The sequence below is a fragment of the Pithys albifrons genome, chromosome 6 (genome assembly GCF_047495875.1).
Source record: "Pithys albifrons albifrons isolate INPA30051 chromosome 6, PitAlb_v1, whole genome shotgun sequence".
NCBI classification, from domain to species: domain Eukaryota; kingdom Metazoa; phylum Chordata; class Aves; order Passeriformes; family Thamnophilidae; genus Pithys; species Pithys albifrons.
In genome coordinates, this window is record NC_092463.1 from 24,283,524 (window position 1) to 24,302,238 (window position 18,715).

The following is an 18,715-nucleotide window of genomic DNA, read 5'->3' on the forward strand; positions in this document are numbered from 1 at the left end:
AACCACAAAAATTAAATTACTGTGGAATCAATATCAAGCTTTTCTTTCTCCAATTTAATCCTAACATGAACTCAACACTTTAGTGCCATCTGGTTGCCATTATTTGAAAATCTTAATTTCTGTGTGACTCTAATTGAAGAGTACAATGAGATCTGCTACCAGACAGGTTAATCTGTCCACACCTTCAAAGAAAAAAATTTGGCAGATGCAGTTCAATGGAAATGGAAAACAAATACCTCAAAGCGTAACAGTAAAGACTCATCAGTTGTACAAGTTTTGAGAACCCACAGATGAATAAGCTGAAACACTGTTAGGTGTTTGTCAGTAAAGCTGTGTTTTCTATCCTTCTAACAGTAATACAGTCTTCTAAAAAACCGAGAAGCTACACGTATAAAAAGGCTAGTACCTGTATCAGTAACAGCAATCAAACAAAACTCATTACTATCTGCATCAGACTTACCAAAACAGAATGAAAAAAAAATTGAATGGTGCTTAAGATACCTTGTCATCCATTTATGGTGTATGTCACTATTAAAGTCATTGTCTGTACCTGTGAATGAAAATATTTTGCTTTTTGCAGTTTAAGGCCATCCGCACCCTGAAGCAGGGAAGACCTGCAGTTTTCTGTGCTAATCCCCAGAGAAGTAACATCCTACAAGGTTTAAACAGAAGAAATCTTAGACTTTTTATTTTTTGGTAATGTTTCAGTTTACATGTCATGTTAGTGGCTTGTCCTTTTAAAGAGAATTAAAAAGTATTTTCATAGAAGCACCCTTAACAGGATTTTCAAGACAAACTGCTTTCTAAATCACCTTGTTCAACTATAATTTTGACCTGCAGGTAAAAAATGGCAGGCATTAATTTCATATTCTCCTCCACCAATGTATATATGCATCCAGTTGCTGAAGCAGACATCTCAGACAACGGAGCTGCTAGCACATTCCAGCCACACAAGACAGATGTCAGCTCAAATAATCAGAGTAAAACTAATTGAACTGCATTTTTTTGTTTTGCTTTGATTTTGGCTTGTTTCGGTTTTTTGTCTTCATTTAGATGAAGATTTTTCACTTCTCAGGTGTTCTTTTTTTCCAAGGATCACTGCAGGTGTAACTTCTCTCCAAAGACAGCAACATCACAGGAACTGGTGAAGTGATGACAGCCTTGCAGTCTTCATGTATTCTCAAGAGTAGTAACTGCTCAAACATACCAACTTCTTATAAGGAATATACTTGTCACAGCAGACAGTTCAGAGGCCATCCTAATAAAAAGTATCAGGAATTTCTCATATAAAGCTGAACATCCATTCATACATGTGTATGTTGACCAGTTATGGAAACAAACATCATCCTTGTACACACATGCAAGGGAAACAGTATGGAGAAATACTTGAATGACTAACACACCAGAGCACAAGCCACGGGGAAAGGCCTCCCCTCCCAAAACTTGGAACTCTCTCCATCTGAGAGTTCTAAGAGGCAGAAAAATATTAGGAAAAAATGAAACTGTGCCACTTCCCCCAAGGCAGCTTTAAAATTTTGCATATTTTAATTTTAAATCCTACAATTCAAAAAGACCAGAGACTCCTGTCTAGAAACCTAACACAGAATGGAAAACATTCAAAATGCTTTTGCCTCTCCATTTGCAGTAACCTGCTGTGCCTTTGTTTGGTAACTACTTGCACTTTAACCGATTTATGCAAAACCATGAGTAAGAGCACATTCTGCTTCCAAACAATATTAATCAGCTAGAAGGTGATAATTTACTTGAGTGAAATATTGTCATTACTAGTTTTCCAGCCTACATGCACAAGGAAGACTTGCTCCTGGCTGTCAATCCAGTACCATGCAAATTTGGAAAAGACATTGCAATTGCTGGAACACTCCACTGGTAGGAATGAAAACAGTTTCACCATGAAGAAAGTGATTAATCTTGAGCACAAATCAGAAGAGTTACTTGGAGTAAAGAGTCCTTCAGTTGGTTTAAAGATTCTGACTCTTATCTGAAGGAACGGCTGAGGAGAAAACTTTGATTCAGGTTTTATGAGAGAATAAAGATGATTGCCTTAGAGAGTCAAACCATATTTTAAATTCTAGGAAATTCCTGTTCTTTCTCTTCTCATTGCTACTGTGACAAGAAAACGAAGTACAACCACAATTTGAGAATAGTTGATGCCGCAAGTGTGCAGATCTTAACTGAGAGGGGCATCTCTGCTCCTCAAATACATTATCTCATAGTATGCACGTTGTCCTGGTGCAGTTAAGTACCAAATTGTCAGTGGACCTCAAGTTCAGAATTTAGACCTCATTGTCCAGAAGTAATCCAGGAAAGATTAAGTAATGAAAAGAGACATAAAAAACGCATCTATGTATCCATCAGTATTTTGGCTTCCTGAAGCCATGTGAACATTCCACAGGCAAAGTAAACTCTCAGTACTGCTTCTCCTTTCCAGTCCATCTACACTGAGTTACAATACACCCAGAAGAGTTCCTGGGTTTCAGTTTAGTCTGCTCACAGATAGCTGGTGCATACTGGCAAGAAACAGTAGGAACTTCACAACAAAAAAGCACAATTTGCCTCCAACCCAGCTCAACCATGTTTTCTTCAAATCCTGAGGTCTGTCCAGTATTGTGGGGGTTTCCAAAATGTTGTGGCAGCAACATTAATAATAAAATGGCACATCCTGCTAAATGGAAATTGTGTCCCAAGGGCACGAAATGATTCACCATGATAGCTGCATTAAATAAATGGATGAAGAATGTTTTTTCTTCTGGTAACTATCAATTTGTTTAGGTGGCAACAAACTGTCCCAAAGGCAGAATTACTTTATTTTTTTGAAAAGGATTCTCAAGAGTGTTCTAATGATGTTGAAATATCAAATTGGGAAAACCTCATTTTGTCTGGTGAGGTCATCTTCTCTCTTATTTCAAAGCACACTAATGACAGACTATTCTTCTGCAGAAAGCATACTTTCTAATGTAACTTGCAACTTCCAATTCTATATTTTTAACTATTCAACTGGATTAGATGTGGGTTTTTTGGGGATACATTAATATATTTGTTTCAGTGTAATGTCACAACTCTACTTTTCCAAAGCAAACCTTTTAGAAAAGCCACTACTGAAATCCTACTCTGTATCTCCAGGGTTTCTAAAAGGTTGTTCTCAGATTCAAAGGCTTCAGAAAATAGTTTTAAAAATGCCTTATAAACAGACAAGAGCACTGATGTTATCAACAGATAGGCAAGGAACAATTAATGGGTTTACAAAGACAACTGAAGCAAAGTCCAAAAAATGCCAAACCCAACCTGATGGGTAAGAACTGAAACTAACTTGAATGAACACCAATTCTTCCCTTTTAAAGACTATGAACTAGTAACGCAAGGTAAATTATCTATGTTGATATAAACATTTAAGAAAACAGCAAATCAAATTTGCAGAACTGATCTAATATTCTCTGCTATAATTCCGCTCTTTCATACCATAGTCAGACCATCACACTTAATGAGCAATCCTACAGTAAAACACAAGGTGAGTGAAGATAACAACTGTGCTCTATTTGCCTTGTAAAAAACACATGCACTTCTATCATGAGACAGATAGGTTCAGTATTAAGAAAGCAGGTGGTCTTGAGAAAAACTGAAATGCCATAAGAAACCATAATTCACAGAAAATACTGTTTTAAACATCAACTTTTCTGAAAAGGCAGCAGCTCTATTCTGCAGCAGCTGACAATTTTTTTCAGAGCTGTACTTTTCAATGTCATGCACTGGACAGAACAGTCCAACTTAAGAGTTAGCACAATTGCATGCATGGTCAAAGATGGATCATTATATGAGACTGTTAGACACACATTTTCCTATGTAGTCATCAACGAAAGTGGGTATTTTTTTCTGCTCAGTACTGTGAAAGATTTTACTGCCAGTATCAGTGAGCAAATGATGGGTAAGAACTTAATTAGGATCAAGACAATGCATTCTGTACTGAAGGACTTTCCAGATAAAATCAAAATCACTAATCACCAAGCTCTGATTATGAGCCAAGCAAAGGACTAGCTAGATATTCTCTGTTCTGTCACCAGCAATGATGAATTTTTCCTTTTTTGCTCAATTTCTTCTGTCACTGAAGGACTACAGCATGTAGAATCTGCTGTAAGTTGTAGTTCTGCCATAAGCTGTTTCCTTTCAGAGCCACTTCCCATCAAGCAGTTGAAGATCGACCTGCTAAACATTCAAACCAACTGAAACAAATGCAATGGTATTTCTGTACTAGAGAAAGGGAAAAGTTCTGAACTTCAACAAGGAAAACAACAAGAACCAAGCCCTTCAGCCTGTTCTGATCAAATGGTCTGACAGCAGCCCACAGCAGTATGTTCTCATAGCTGAATTTTGCCTTAAACTTGAAGACTGAAATATTTTCTCTCTGTTCTCATCAAAGTATAGCTTTATGTGAGATCATTTCTCTCTAATCCTACATGCACCACAGAACAGTGTAACCCCACCCAGTAGTATCTGGTAAAATAATATCTAAATTGTTACAACAATAAACAATATTATAACTTCTGTCACATGCTATCCGTTTGCATGCTCCAGAAATATTCTTTAGTCTGGAAAGAAAAATGTTAGGAACGGATTTGGTTCACTTGCATTAACAAGAATACAGACAAAACTATTATCAGTTCTTAAGAGTCAAGAAACAGCATCAACCCATAATGAAAGTGTGCCACAAGAACTTCAGTTTTGTTAGGGAAAACTGAGTAAAGACTGAAAGTCATTTTACACATACCTGAAAGTAACATCTCCAAAGTGAAGCTCACCTGATTTCCAGAGCAATACACAATGTTGATTTTTTTGTTAACTCTTAGTTTTCCTTTGTCAACAATTCTTGGTCAGAATTCAAAGAGTGCTTAGAAGCATTTTGAAAAGGAAGTGTATATGCTATAGAATAGTACATGTACACAGAAAATGTGTATTTAAAACCTTCCATTTTAAAAATGCTGCATTCAGCGAGCTCAGTTTTCTTCTATTAAACATACACAGAGCACAAGACAAGTTCAGCTATCTCCCTCCCTTCCTAAAGAGTTTTTAAACATGTACCACAGGACATGGATGAGAAGCATCCAATAAACAAAAACATTAGAAAAGCAAACAAAACCATCTATTAGAACCATGCTCTCCTTTAACAGCATGAACTACCACCACATCAGAACTAGGTTATTTACCAACCTAGCACAAAGCACACCTTAATCACTCAGCAGAGCAACAAATAATAGCAGAGAAGGAAATTGAGGATTTTGTTTCCTTCCCTCAGAAAACTCAGGAGAAAAAATTCAATTCATCATAAAAACAACAAGTATTTTCAGATTTAAGCATCTTGCCTGGTTACAACATTTTTAATGCAAGGCATTTGCTTTGAAACCTGGGAGGACAAAAGAAAGTTTTCATCAGCAAACCTGATGCTCTGCAGAAGCAATATACCAACATCTATGAAGAATCTGTACCACTTTTAATAGTGTGGACTGCTATTTATCTTTTTTCTACCAAACCACATTTTTAACACATTTATCAAAGGAATAGAAAGGTATTAACTTCTGGTCTTTACTGCTTCCTTTAATGACGTTTCTCTATGAAACAGTACACTTATGAATGGAATGAAATACCCTGAAAGGGATCAGTGTTGACTAAAAGACGTAACACCAAAATGATTTTTCCAGGCTGCCCTTCAGAGAACTCTGTAGTACCTGTTTTCACATTGAGCATTTGAGAAAAGTTTTTGATACATTGCTACCTTGAGTATTACAGAGCCACGCAACAGAATTTATACTCATGCAGTAATAAAAATTTGACATAATTGAGAAAATAGGATCCAAAACTAGGATCCTGGTCTCCAGGAACACGAACTCCTAAAGGCCAGCAAAATCTGAGGTCTTAATGGAGCTATGAGAAAAGCAGGTGGGAAATCTAGAAGACAGGACACATTCCAGAACATGAGCACAGTACCTCTTCCAGAGCAAGATGATTCTGAGCACTATAAATGTGAACAAAGACCACATTTAAAATGCCAAACAAAACCCATACTATATGGTCCACCAAAAACACAGAGTTTATAGTGAAATTTATTGTTCTGCTTCCTAATACAATAAGCTACAAGGTACATACAGTATAAAACGAGAACAGCCACAGAGCAAAGGTGATAAACATTCTGTGATGGTACAGTGGAGGTAACATCTGTCTAACCCTTCCACTTTAACCCACAAAGAGCAGCTAAAACTACTGACCCTCCCCCCCTCAAAAATATTAAAAAGTAAACAGTCTGTCTCACTCAGGAGCAGTGGGATTCAATAAGTTTTTGAGGGCACTGGTTATCTGCCAGTATCTCAAGAAAATTGCTGAAACTAAAGTAACAAAGAAAAACTGTAAAGGTGGGAGTGACAATGACCCATGCAAGATGCTCATGACACCTTGGTTCACTTCTCCTCAGAGCAAATGGCCTGTAAAGAAAGGAAAAGTCTGTTACATCATGTAAACCAGCAATTAATATGGTCAAAATTAAGATATAGTACACACAAAATCTGAACTAGACAGGACTAGGCACACAACTAAACTACTTTTCTAATGAAACCATAAGTTTCCTCTTAATGAGGTTGGGAGATTGACAGTTGACAATCCTCCCTTTATTGTTAGATGCTGTGCAGAAGGGTGCACACTGACATAGGCACAGCTGACACCTATTCTACAGGAACCCAAACCAAATAGTCTTGTCTTGGGAGAACTCTAACAATGAAGTGAACTGCAACCTCAACTCTTGAAAAACATCAAGGCTATAAACACATGGCAAGACTGAATATTTACCTTCAAGGCACAAAAATCCGCTTAACCACTTTTTCATATATACTTGGTGCGGTTGAGGGCTCTCTCAGCAAGGTGACCACTTTCATCTGTTATCTTCTCCCAGTCTGTTTGTCCAACAACAAAACCGATGGCCCTTTTCCTGTCAGCATCTTTTTTTTCTTCTAGATCTGCCCACCGCACCTACACAGAACACTTAATCAGTACAATCTCTTAAGAAATCCCGATACATGTCCAGGCTTTCCACTGCAATTAAGAGTACAAGAATACTAATTTGTACTCATTTTCCTTCAAACAGGTAAGTATTAATTTGTTTTCTGATAGGTAAAGACGGAAACTGCATCAGGTACATTATTTTTAATTGAATGATCCAGGTGTTTTATGGAGGTGTGTTATGGAAGGTTACAGATGATCAGTCTTTTCCATTTCAATAGTATAATTCTGAGCATTGAAGTGTAATTACTACAATTATTTCTCTGTTCAAAGCAGTGCTTTCTTGCAGGAAGAATTATCCAAGATTCATTTAGTGTCTTCATTTTCTGTGCAACCTGTCTTTCAATTGTACAATGGAAACATCTAGAAGACAACTATGAAACTACAGAAAGACAGGGTTAAAGGGCAACTCAGCAATGAATAAATGAATATGGGACAGTTTTCTTCTCTGTCTTCTGTGATATATTTCTGTTTAAATCTTTCCACTATTTTTTACACTACATAAACTGCTTCATACATTTGTAATCTCCCATCTTTACAGGTTTACATTTTCACATCTCCTCTGTAGCTTTTCATGGTAATGCAGATCCCTTGCATTTATCCTGTTCAAACATACACAGTGACACTCAGACACTGCTGGGAGGGAGAGCAAGCCAGAGGAAGGAGTGAGAGAGGTGGCACAGAAAGACTCCAATCACAAAAAGCTCAGCTGTAACACACCATTGCAGGACAAGAAAAAACAGTAAGTGAAGGAGCTCTTCCCTGACATACTGATTTAGTCCCATTCAGGCCAGTGTGTAATTCGGGGACATAGCCTTATCAACTTTCTGCCAGCACCTTCCTATCCAGTCTACCTGGACTTCCCTAGACATTCCTACTGATAAATGATGTCAGCTTTCTTTCACCATCACCTCCTCTGCCAATTGCCTTAGGAATCTCCATTTCTCTCAGACATGCTGTCTGCTATAATGTTCTATTTGACATTACAGAGCAAAACAATGCCCAACACTGAGAATTAACTCAAATTCTTTTAGTGGCAAAAGCTGGTCTTTCTGTTTTAAAGAAAAAAAGAAGTATTACCTCTTTCTTTTACCTCTTTCATCTTCCTTTATGATTTTTTCCCTTTTCACAATAGTGTTTGAACATGTAGCATTTTTTATTCAGAACAGAACTACACACATTATCTCCCAATGTCTACAAGATATAATTGATGTAAAATCTAGATAATTTTCCTGAGACAAATCTTTTTGAATGTGAGAACAGGGTACTGTTTCTTTGTCTACTTATAACAAAACTTAAAAAAAAAATCATCATTTTCTCTTGGAATCTCTGTATCACATTATCTCACCACAAGACATACAGCATACAGAAGGGACTCTATGGATTGAAATAAAGTGTATCATCTTCCCTACCAAGAAATCGGACATGATCCCATTTTCAATCTCTAAGCCATGCCATGCATAGTTCATCTGTATTATCTACAACTCCTAGCTTTGTTATATTTAATGTTTCCTTCTGGAAGACCCTACTCGCAAAAATCTAATGGAACAGCAAAATGAAAAGTGAGTCAGTGAAATTCCCACATTCATAGACATGGAGTGACTTGATACAAACTCTCTTTAACAGAGACTTTTAAATGGTCATATACATACAGTAAGTCATTTGAAAATTTATTACCCTTTTCTTTCCAGGTTCAGAAGCACGTGTATCATAGTCATCTGGAAGCTGAAGATAATCTTCCATTCTGCTGGCAATTGCTTCCCAGTCACGTTTCCTTTTAGTGCCAGTCCGCAAACCATCCAGCTTGTCTGAGAACAAACACAGAGCCTCAGCATTAAAAGAGAATTTTTTTTTCTAGTGTTCACACAAACAAGATGAGAGCGGAAAATTTTTCAAAAGAAAGAGCAGCAGAACTTGTACATCCAGCTTGTCTTGACAGGTGGAATGATGAGAGTTGAAATAAACTAGAGAAGACTCAACACAGTTTTCAAGTTTTATTGATCTGGCACAATAAATGTGTGGCAGTAGCACTCAGTCTTGTTATGTGTATGAGGGAGAAAAAACTTGCTTTTCCAGATGGTCATACGATATGGAGTCTATGCTTACAGGTACAACACAGCCAACAACAGCTTGGAACCACAGATCCACCTTCTGTATTTGAACACAATACTAAAGCTGTAGTATTTTTCCGAAATTTGGGGATTTATACTCTGTCAAACATGGCATACATGCAGTATCAGGGAAGAAGTGATGATCACATAACTTAATGCTTCAAAGACAAGTTTTTGAGATACTGTTTCTGCTAAAAAGAACTCCTTGGAAACCCTGATCCTCCACTTTCTTTTTCTCTCCCCATAAGGCAAACTACTTTAAAAATCCTCCAGAACTGTGTCAAAGTATCTCAGAATCTTTTCTCTCGTGGTGTAAGAGGTCAGTTATGATATGTGAGCAGTGCATTTGTCCAACAGTCATAATTTTCTTCTTTTTCTTATTGAACCGATATGGCATGATGAGAAACAATTCCGTTCCTAGGCTCTAAAATTTTGTTCCTCTTTGGACACTTATTCTCAGTAAAAAACCAACACCTTCTTGAAATCATGTGGCAAACTGCTTTTGGAAAGGAGATGAAGCATTCATTGTAAAGTTACAAATAACAAAGCATAAAAATGAAAAACAGCTTCACAAGTCAAAGGAAATTCATTTACTTCTGTCAATGTATTGCTACCATTTTATAAGCCAACAATTCAAGTATGTGTAGAAGGAACACTAAGCTTGGCAATTCATTCTGTAAACCATTTTCAGTGATGTCAGAAATATTGTTTCCGTAGTCACCATTGTAATTAAATTCACCCACAAAAGGCCATAGAAATAAACCACATACAAGGCAGCATTACTTTCTGGATAGCAGAAGACAATGTTCAAAGGGGTGTATTTAAAGAAGCTTAGTTTAGAGATGAGATTTTTTTTACTTAATATTGGAGAGAATAGAGTAACAATGGAGATAATGTGATCTTATGTACTATAATGGTACTGTAGACATGCTAGTATAATTTAAATGCCATAATTTAATGAAGTTATTTCTCCCTTATACAGCTCTAAAATTTTTAAAGACTCCAACTTTGCTCCATTCCCTGGAACAGATACAGAATTTCTTCTAACAAAACATTTAATTCCCTTTTGCTTTTTAAAAAAGCCAACATTTAAGGAAAGTGTTCAGAAGATTTGTATCTGTTACATAGTTCAGTTAAGGTTCTTCTTTTGCTCTAAGTTAAATCTGCCAAATTTGATGCTCAATCTCCACAGAAAGGCGACACTCCCTCTAGAAGACAAAATTTATTTATACAATATTCCTATGTTATTTCAGCACATAGTGTACTTGCACTGTTTCTCAGTGTTACTTTCAATCAATGTAGATCATTCGTAGCATTAAGGGTTTCCAGACAAAATTAACATTGAAAAGGAGATCAATAAATGCATTGAGGAGCATCTAGGAACATGAAGAACTGGAAACTGAGGAGCTCTCTGTTGGCATGTACCTGCAGACAGCCACATTCCTGTTGGAAGGCAACATACTATGATGCAAGTTCACCTCATTACCAATGTGAAAGTTCAGTCTCCCACTCCCTGCTGCACACAGAACAAATGCCAAGAAATGTGTAATGCTCAAACATCAACAGAGAAATTCAGAAGGCATGCAGAGTAGGCAGGTTCCCTTTTTGTTACCGCTACACAGAATTTATTTTAAGATGTTTTCTTTCTCCATGTTTGAAGTTGGATTGCTTTTCCAGAGGTGTCTGTTTCCATCCATGCTATCATGGTTCAAGGTATGTGTGCCTTGCAATAGACACTACAGAAATGTCAAAAGCCTACTACAAAGGATTATTTCAGAATATTCCTTTCCGAAAACAAGTCAGGGTGTCATGTCATTTTGTAACACTGGTGCTTGTGAATATTTACGGGAGATGATTATTTAGTGTCAAACTACTGAACATCATTTTAACGTTTCAATTTTTCAAAACAACAAAGCAGCAACATTTCTGAAAACCCGCAGAACTTAAAAACTCACCTGTAGAATTTTAATAATAAAACATCTGAAAGTAGCTGACTTATTCTTATCCTTCAAAAACTGAATTAATCACTCAGCTAGATTTTGCCCTTCTTATGCAAGAGCAACAAAGTTTTGTGTAAAATATTGTGTTCTAGAGCAAATTGTACAATGGTATCAAAGCTTTAGCTACGTCAGAGCTTGTTTCTCCCTTCCTGAAAGTTTGCAGAACTTGCCATTAAGCCGCACCTTGAAACAGAGTATTGCACTAAACACTTAGAATACAGTCAAAGTTTAAAAGTGAGTGTCCATTACTTTAAATTTCAGTAGAAGAACCCGTGTGCCCAATGCACCAAGACAGACCTGTGGTTAGACTTCAGAATAAAACTGTGGCTGTGCACAACGCATAAGACAACGATATACCACACACATGCTCAAGAGGAATGCATCACCCCTGCCAAAGTCAATCTGAGCTAAAGAGAGAGCTCTGGGGCACAGAGTATGGCGATTGTCACAAGTCAGTGTTTGCAGCTAAAGAACTCAGACTTTTCAGAGGTTTACTACAATCAGTAAGATCTTATCGTGCTTTTCTGTAACAGTATCTTCTTAGAAAGGAAACAAAAAAGTAAAACAAGACTCAAAGCATTGTTTTTGGAGTCTGCACTTACATCAACTTCTGTAAATATGTGTCCTCTGAGACTAATGCAATAAACCTAAAGGGCAGGCCAGCTCCCAGGAAATAACTCAATTTAGGAATAACAAATGTGTAACACAGTTTTACATGCCTCTTCAGAAATAATTACAATTGGTCATCTATGAAGTCTTATTACAAAGTAATTATTAAATAGAATGATTCTTACTGAAAGACTGCCGGTGTTTATAACGCATACCTTGAGCTAAAAGTTGCCTGCCCTGACAGAGCAATGTTCCAAACAAACTGCATTCATTACACAGGAATGCCAGTTTTTTTAAAAATGTATGTTCTGTCAGAATTTACTTCTAACCTGTAGTCCTACATATATATAAAAATTAATCTAGAGGGTAGTTTAAAAGTAAAATTGTGAATACAGATTTAATAGAAAGCCATTCTCAGCACCTGTATCTGTGTTTTGCAGCATGCTAACATCCAGTTTGTTAATGAAGTTTGACTGTTAAAGGACTACTGCAACAGCCTTACAAATAACTTACTTCAGCACAGAAGTGAGTCTGCTGCTAGCTCCCAATTTTACATTTAAGTGGTGACCATATGAAAAGCCTGTGGTTTATATTATGGAGTTTTCATTAGGTAAGGAAACAGAACACAGTTCTTAGTTTCTATTTGCTAGTAGTATTTTGAAAGTGGTTTCTAAATTCCTCATGCAGTCACAATCTCCACACTGTTAGAAACTACACTTAACAATATGCATCAAAGCATTTTTCAACAATGCAGGTTTCCATTACTATGATTTCATGCATAACTGGGAAAAAATATTATAAACTTAAGATATGATTTTATTCTATTAATTGCCTACAACAAAAATTCAGATCAATCCTGAATTAATTCTGTCTAGCTGCCTAGTTATTTGATATGCCAAAACCATTGAGTACAAGGCACCTCTGGTTGTACTGCAGGTGCCACGACATCAATATATTCCAAAAATATTTATATGACTTAAAAGAGAGCACAGCAGCAGAAGAGATGCTGTAGCTAAGCATTTACCAGCAAAAGATGAAAGGCTGCATTATGTAAGCCAGACCTTCCAATGCTATTTCTAAGATGCAGTTCTGATTTTGGTTATTATAAAGTAATGATGCACAAGGCTGCACCACACATGCAGCAACAAACCTCAGAATGTTAAGACATGCTGCGTCCCATTCAGGCATTTGTTACTTCTCATAGATGTGACAGAAAAAAGCAGTTTTGTGCAGACTGTTTTATAAAATCTTCACTTAGAACCATTATTTTTCATTTTAAAAAACCAACAACAAGAAAAAAATCCTCTGATCATAATGACCAGAAAACCTTCCACCATAGCTGTGGGTGCACACACTCCACCTGAAAGTTGTTTTTGACTTTGACAGAATCATAATCTCAGCACTTATGTTTAATGCAACCATCAGCACTACTCAGAACAAAAAGCATAGCAAAAATAGTGCTCCTGTGCTTCTGGAAAGCCCGTTTTGCATACTACTAAGAATTCTAGTACTGTTCTGGAACTGAAAAGCATAATGAACTTTTAACTTTTCAATACCTAAGCTGTTGAAAAGATACACTGATGTCTAATCATCCAGAACTGATTTCAAAGCATGGCACTACTTTGTCCTGACAGATGTCAGTTTTGGAAAGTGAGAAACACCTTCAATACAATTAGCTATAAGGCATGTCTCCAAGAATGTAAGAAGTTACTAATGACACCTAGGCTTGAAAAAAGGTATGCAGCATGAACAAGAATACAGTGCAATGTAAGTTGATTCTTTGCTTATATAAAAACCATAAATATGGAAGAGATGAATAAAGAATAGAAATACTGCTTTTTAAAATTTTAAGACAAAGTACTTTTCTTGAACACATGGAAGAACAATTAATGAGTATATAAACCGATGATGAATAGAAAGTATTTGGCAGAAGACAAATTCCTTTTCTGTACAGCTGTTTTTGCAGTTTCAGACACATGTATGAAATCAACATATTTATTGTCTTTGATAAGGAGGCACAGTAAAAACAAAAATTCAGGTTTTGCAAACATCATTAGATACCAAGTAAAAGAAACAGGAAAAAATAAATACCCACCTAGCTTTGCCTCAGAAGTGTCCATCTCCCATTTGCTTTTCGGAATGTAACCCTAAATCATACACAGAAAGAAGCTCGAAGGATTAGAGAGAGACACACATGCATAACACTTTTGAACTGGAAACAGCATTATAATTAGGGAGCTTAAGGTATTTCTTTTTGTAAGGCACAATTCTCATTATCAGATGAAGGAGACCAATTACTCAGTATTTCAGAACTCTGCATCCACTTCCCATTCAGTGATTTTAGCAGCCCTTGCAAATCATAACAAGAGTGCTGTCCTCTGCAAACACAGAGCTCCAGAATGAGTCTAACAGACAGCAAAGGCGCTGTGTGCACAGTTACTGTATTGTATTATCCCAGGTGGCAAGGTTACTGCAACACAACTTATCAGGTATGAAGAATATTCAAAGCTTTACAAACACAAATGAAAAAGTTACCATAAGCTTTTATGAATATATTCCCAGATTTCCTACACACAAGTTTCACTTACTCCTTTTGAAGGGACATACTACATTCATGTATGAGTGGTTAATTCACAACTGAACAGAATTTTTGTGTTTAAAAGAGTATCTGCTGAGTCACTAGGATTTAAGTATTATTTTTCATTTTAAAATAATACTCTTAGTTAAACGATTCTTTTAAAACACTTTCCCCCTACAAATAATGTCAGCATGTGTAATGATTTTTAGCCAGTTTATTCTCTGTAAATGAGCGTAATGATATTAAGTTTAGCAAAAGGTACTTATTTTAGTTATCTTCTTGTTATCTTTCTTTTTATACTCTTTGACAAGTAAATCCTTACTAAGCAATCCTCATTTCAGCTTTGCAGATTTGGTATTAAAGTACTTAATGTTCCTTTGCAATCACATAAAAAGTTGAGTGTCGTGAATGGAAGCCCTGTGAGAATTCCATTATTTTTAGAATGTTTTTAATAGAGAGGAAAAAGAACTAGCTAGAAGATTTCAAGAAGAAAACAAACAATCCACAAACCAGTTTTATGCCACTGACTTCTTTCCTGCTCTATTTATAGGTTGCTTCCACTGTGGTAAACATACACATTTGTTAATGCTGCATGTTACTAAATCAGGGTATTACAGATTAAATTCCAGTATATTCCAGAGAGCTGCACTGCATTTGATTATGCTCAGCATTGCTCTTCCAAAATCCTTGAATGACCCTTATTTCTATCATGCATATATCAGTGCCTTGAGGTTATCAGATCTCTATATTTTCTTGTTTTTAATCAAATCTGTAATTATTGCAAACCAAGACAGTTTGTGCTGCAATATTTTCTCATAACAAATAAATAAGCTTCATGTAGATATGTGTATCTATACTTTTAAACCAAGTTGCACATTAAATTTTGCTCAGAATGTTTACGCCACAGCTAGAAGACTGCATTTAATGAAGTGAGGTGTGATACGCTGGTGAGAACACTAAGTTCAATGCATCAGTAATTCATACCATCAAGCACAGAGAAGCAGGAATTGCCTGAATGCCACAAACAACCCTATGGGAGTTGATAACAGCAAGAAGAGTGACTTTGATGGTGTGAAATGGCCTATTGTGTGCTGAATCTATACAATATCCCAGTCCTCAGAAGGATAAGCAAAGATTCAGTCTTTATTCTTTGGAGCAAGACAGTTGTATATTGCAAGGATATCTGCCAGATGTCAAAAACTTCAGACCTCTCCTTTTCCATAGGATTAAATGCAGCAAAATGAATTGCAGAACCCTTACCAACTGCTCTCAAAAAGGCAAGAGACACCAAATACAGTGTACTGTTCCACCTGTCTGACATAATTCTCTGAGATTAGCTATCTGACTGAATACCAGAGATTACATATAGCATAATTCTATGCTATTTTTCCTACCTGAATAGAACACATTCTTTTATGTAGATTACTTTTAGTTATTTAATAATTTGCATAGCTTCCACACCAAGCTTTCTCTTCCTCTCATAAAGAAAAGGCCTACTGTTATATGTGCAGTACATTAGGACACTTCCCCAAGCCAACACACACACACACACACACACACATTTTGCACAGATGTGTCAAAAGCTAAAGACAACTTTCTCTTTTAGCTATAGCTCACTTCCAAGAAATGAGACAAGCAGCCATATTCTTGTAAACATGGATGCATCTCTGAAACGTTCTAACCACACTTTATGCAGTTTCATACTCTGCGCCAAAGAATAATTTAGTAAAGAGAATAAATGAGTCATGGTGCACAAAACAGACGTTTATTACAATCCACTCCTCCTAAGCTTTTTAAAATTCTATATTTCAACTGCTTTCTAAGCTGCCACTCCTGAGGAATAGTAAATTTCCATCAAGGAAAAGCACTTTGCTTGTCCACGACATTTTTGGTTACTTCCTGTTTATATTGGACTTCAACTGCTTGGCTGTGGGAACCAGGGTTTGAGACATTCAACTCATCAAGCACTGACCAGTTGCTGCTCCAACACATACCAAGAAGTTACAGGAAGAAGCCTTCCATAGACTTTTAAATACATACCTAAAAACCCCAGCCCTCAGGACAATTCTATAACCTTCATTTACCAGAGACCTAATCCCTCATCTTGAAGATACCTCCTGACAAACAAAGTCAGCAAACCGTGGCAGAGAAAGCAGTCTTCATAAGTGTTGTCAAATACTGGGACCTTGCCCATTGTTCCCATCCCTCCACTTAGTGTAGTTCTTAAGATTATCTGGAAAACAGCAGTATAGTGTACTGCAATTTAAAATGTCTTGTAAGAGGCATGTTGTCATGCTCCATTGATAATGCTGTTTGTGACATATACTCACATATTCTTATAAATAAATTAGGAAGAAATAACATGATTTATCATTAAAGTTCTCGTAGAAATGTTTAAGGAAAAAACGACTAGAAACACATGTATTAAGATCACACTGCTAAGAACGGCAATGGGTTGGCGCTTGTAAGACTGAGATTCTTCCTCAGACATATTAATGAAAAATTTGTTAGAGATGGCTGATGTGTCTCCTACCAGTTCACTTTCTTCCTCCTCTGCTGTGTCCTTCTTGACTTCTTCTTTCTGCTCTTCAATATTTGCATCAAAATCCTCCATCTCCACCTGTTCCAAAGCACAAGCACAGACTTAAAAGGCACTGCCAGACTTCTAAGTATTTTCTTTTTAGCAGAGTAAGTAGAAGATTCCAATTTCAAATAGAAGAGAAAAGAAAGGAGTAATTTTTGAAAGTATGATGATGCAGTATACATGAATATTTTGTCCATTCTGCCTTTCCTCAGAAGTGGGTTCCCTTCTAGCAACAGAGTGACAAACTAGAAAAGTAGGAATTATTTATTCTCTTCCTTCACAAGCATTCCTTATGCTACCAGTATCTGTAACAGCAAGATACTTCTCTTGATTCCCATAAAATCACATTTCAAAACTTGAAATCTCAGAAAAATTTCTTAAACTTGCTATTTACATTTACTGGAATGGCACTCTCTGCAGAGAACATCTCTGCTGAGCCTTTATCTTTTATATACTTTAAAATCACGTTAAAGAATAACAGTAACCACAAAGATCAGCCTAACAAAATACATGGATGCTTGAAGACATACATCCAATCCTGCTCATCTAATGCAATACCTTTTGGGGTCCACAGATCTGATGAGTTCTTATGCATATACTGTGAAATATATAACTGTTTAAGTATGTACAGTTCTTTATATAATTTGCAAAGCCTTGTAAACTGAAATCTGCCTTCTCTGAGTCTACTTTAGAGCTGAGTCTTCTGCTGTCCTCTTAAAGGTTATTATTTTCCACTACAAAGGATTTGGAGAATCAAAAATAACCTGCTGACTTCATGACAAACTCCAAAGATCGTCTGTCTACTTCAGCAGTTCAACAGTTTCTATGGTCATGGCAAGGGCTGTTCTAATAGCAACAAGCAGCTCAGGTACATTCACAAAGACCATGTCATTAACATACTAATTTATTCCTAGAGCTTCTGACACAACTGCCAAAGAAAAATGTAACAATACAGAATCCTGACACACCAAAGATATATGTCACGGCAAACTGCAAATGGAATAAAAATGCAGCATACTTCCACAGCAAGTGCAACCTTCTGCCACATGTTATTTATTTTGTCATTTCTCTGCTACACGTTATCAAAACAAAGACTGAGTTCAAATTTGTTTCTTTCCCTATTTTATCCAACTAATTTCTTAAAATACCATCAAAAAAATCCAGTAACCTGAAAAAAGTGTTGAGTTTTATCTAAGAGAGCAAAGATTCTCTTTGATTGGTATCCAACAGTTGCTAAGACCAAAGTGGTTTCAACTCTTGCTCAAAAATGCGTAAGTCTGAGCTTCAAAAAGGTGATAAAAACCAACAACACACATTCATGTTTGGGTAACTGATAAGAATAATGGAACACACTTGTGTGACAGTGATTCTGGCTTTCTATAGTGCCGTGCTCTGATCATAGCTCTGTCTGCTTTATATTTTCAGTAAAATCACACTGACATAATTTGTTTCAACAAGCACAGAGGTTCTCACCTCTTCAATAGCAGCATCCTGTAATAGAGAACGAATGTCCAGGCGCATCATATGACGTGGTGCTGCCTCCCAGTGCTCAGACATCTAACAAAAAAAACAAAAATGAGGCACCTCTAAAACCCTAGCAGATTCATTTGGTTACTGATCACTAACAAGATGTATCTGTATTTAAGAAAAGTTATTTCAATCAATCCCACAAAATAACTACCTGTTCTTCTTAGGAAAAAGTGTAAGCATTACATAATCTACAGTTTTCAAACAACAGCAGGCCCAAAAGCACACTAAACTTATAATTAATCTTGTG

General features: G+C 36.5%; 1 protein-coding gene across 7 annotated transcripts in view; it reads right to left on the reverse strand.

Moving 5' to 3' along the window:
• Positions 1 to 660: 660 nt before the first annotated feature.
• The window catches only part of YLPM1 (YLP motif containing 1), a 41,982-nt gene continuing 23,927 nt past the window's right edge, over positions 661 to 18,715 (reverse strand). For 3 of the 7 annotated variants that reach the window (XM_071557830.1, XM_071557825.1, XM_071557824.1), the window contains exons 16-21: positions 18,412 to 18,495; positions 16,888 to 16,974; positions 13,872 to 13,923; positions 8,734 to 8,864; positions 6,847 to 7,026; positions 661 to 6,485 (exon numbers count right to left, since the gene is read on the reverse strand). In XM_071557830.1, coding sequence (XP_071413931.1) covers positions 6,880 to 7,026; positions 8,734 to 8,864; positions 13,872 to 13,923; positions 16,888 to 16,974; positions 18,412 to 18,495 — 501 coding nt within the window. In that variant the 3' untranslated portion in view covers positions 661 to 6,485; positions 6,847 to 6,879. The other 4 variants (XM_071557827.1, XM_071557828.1, XM_071557826.1 and 1 more) reach the window with 4 other exon arrangements.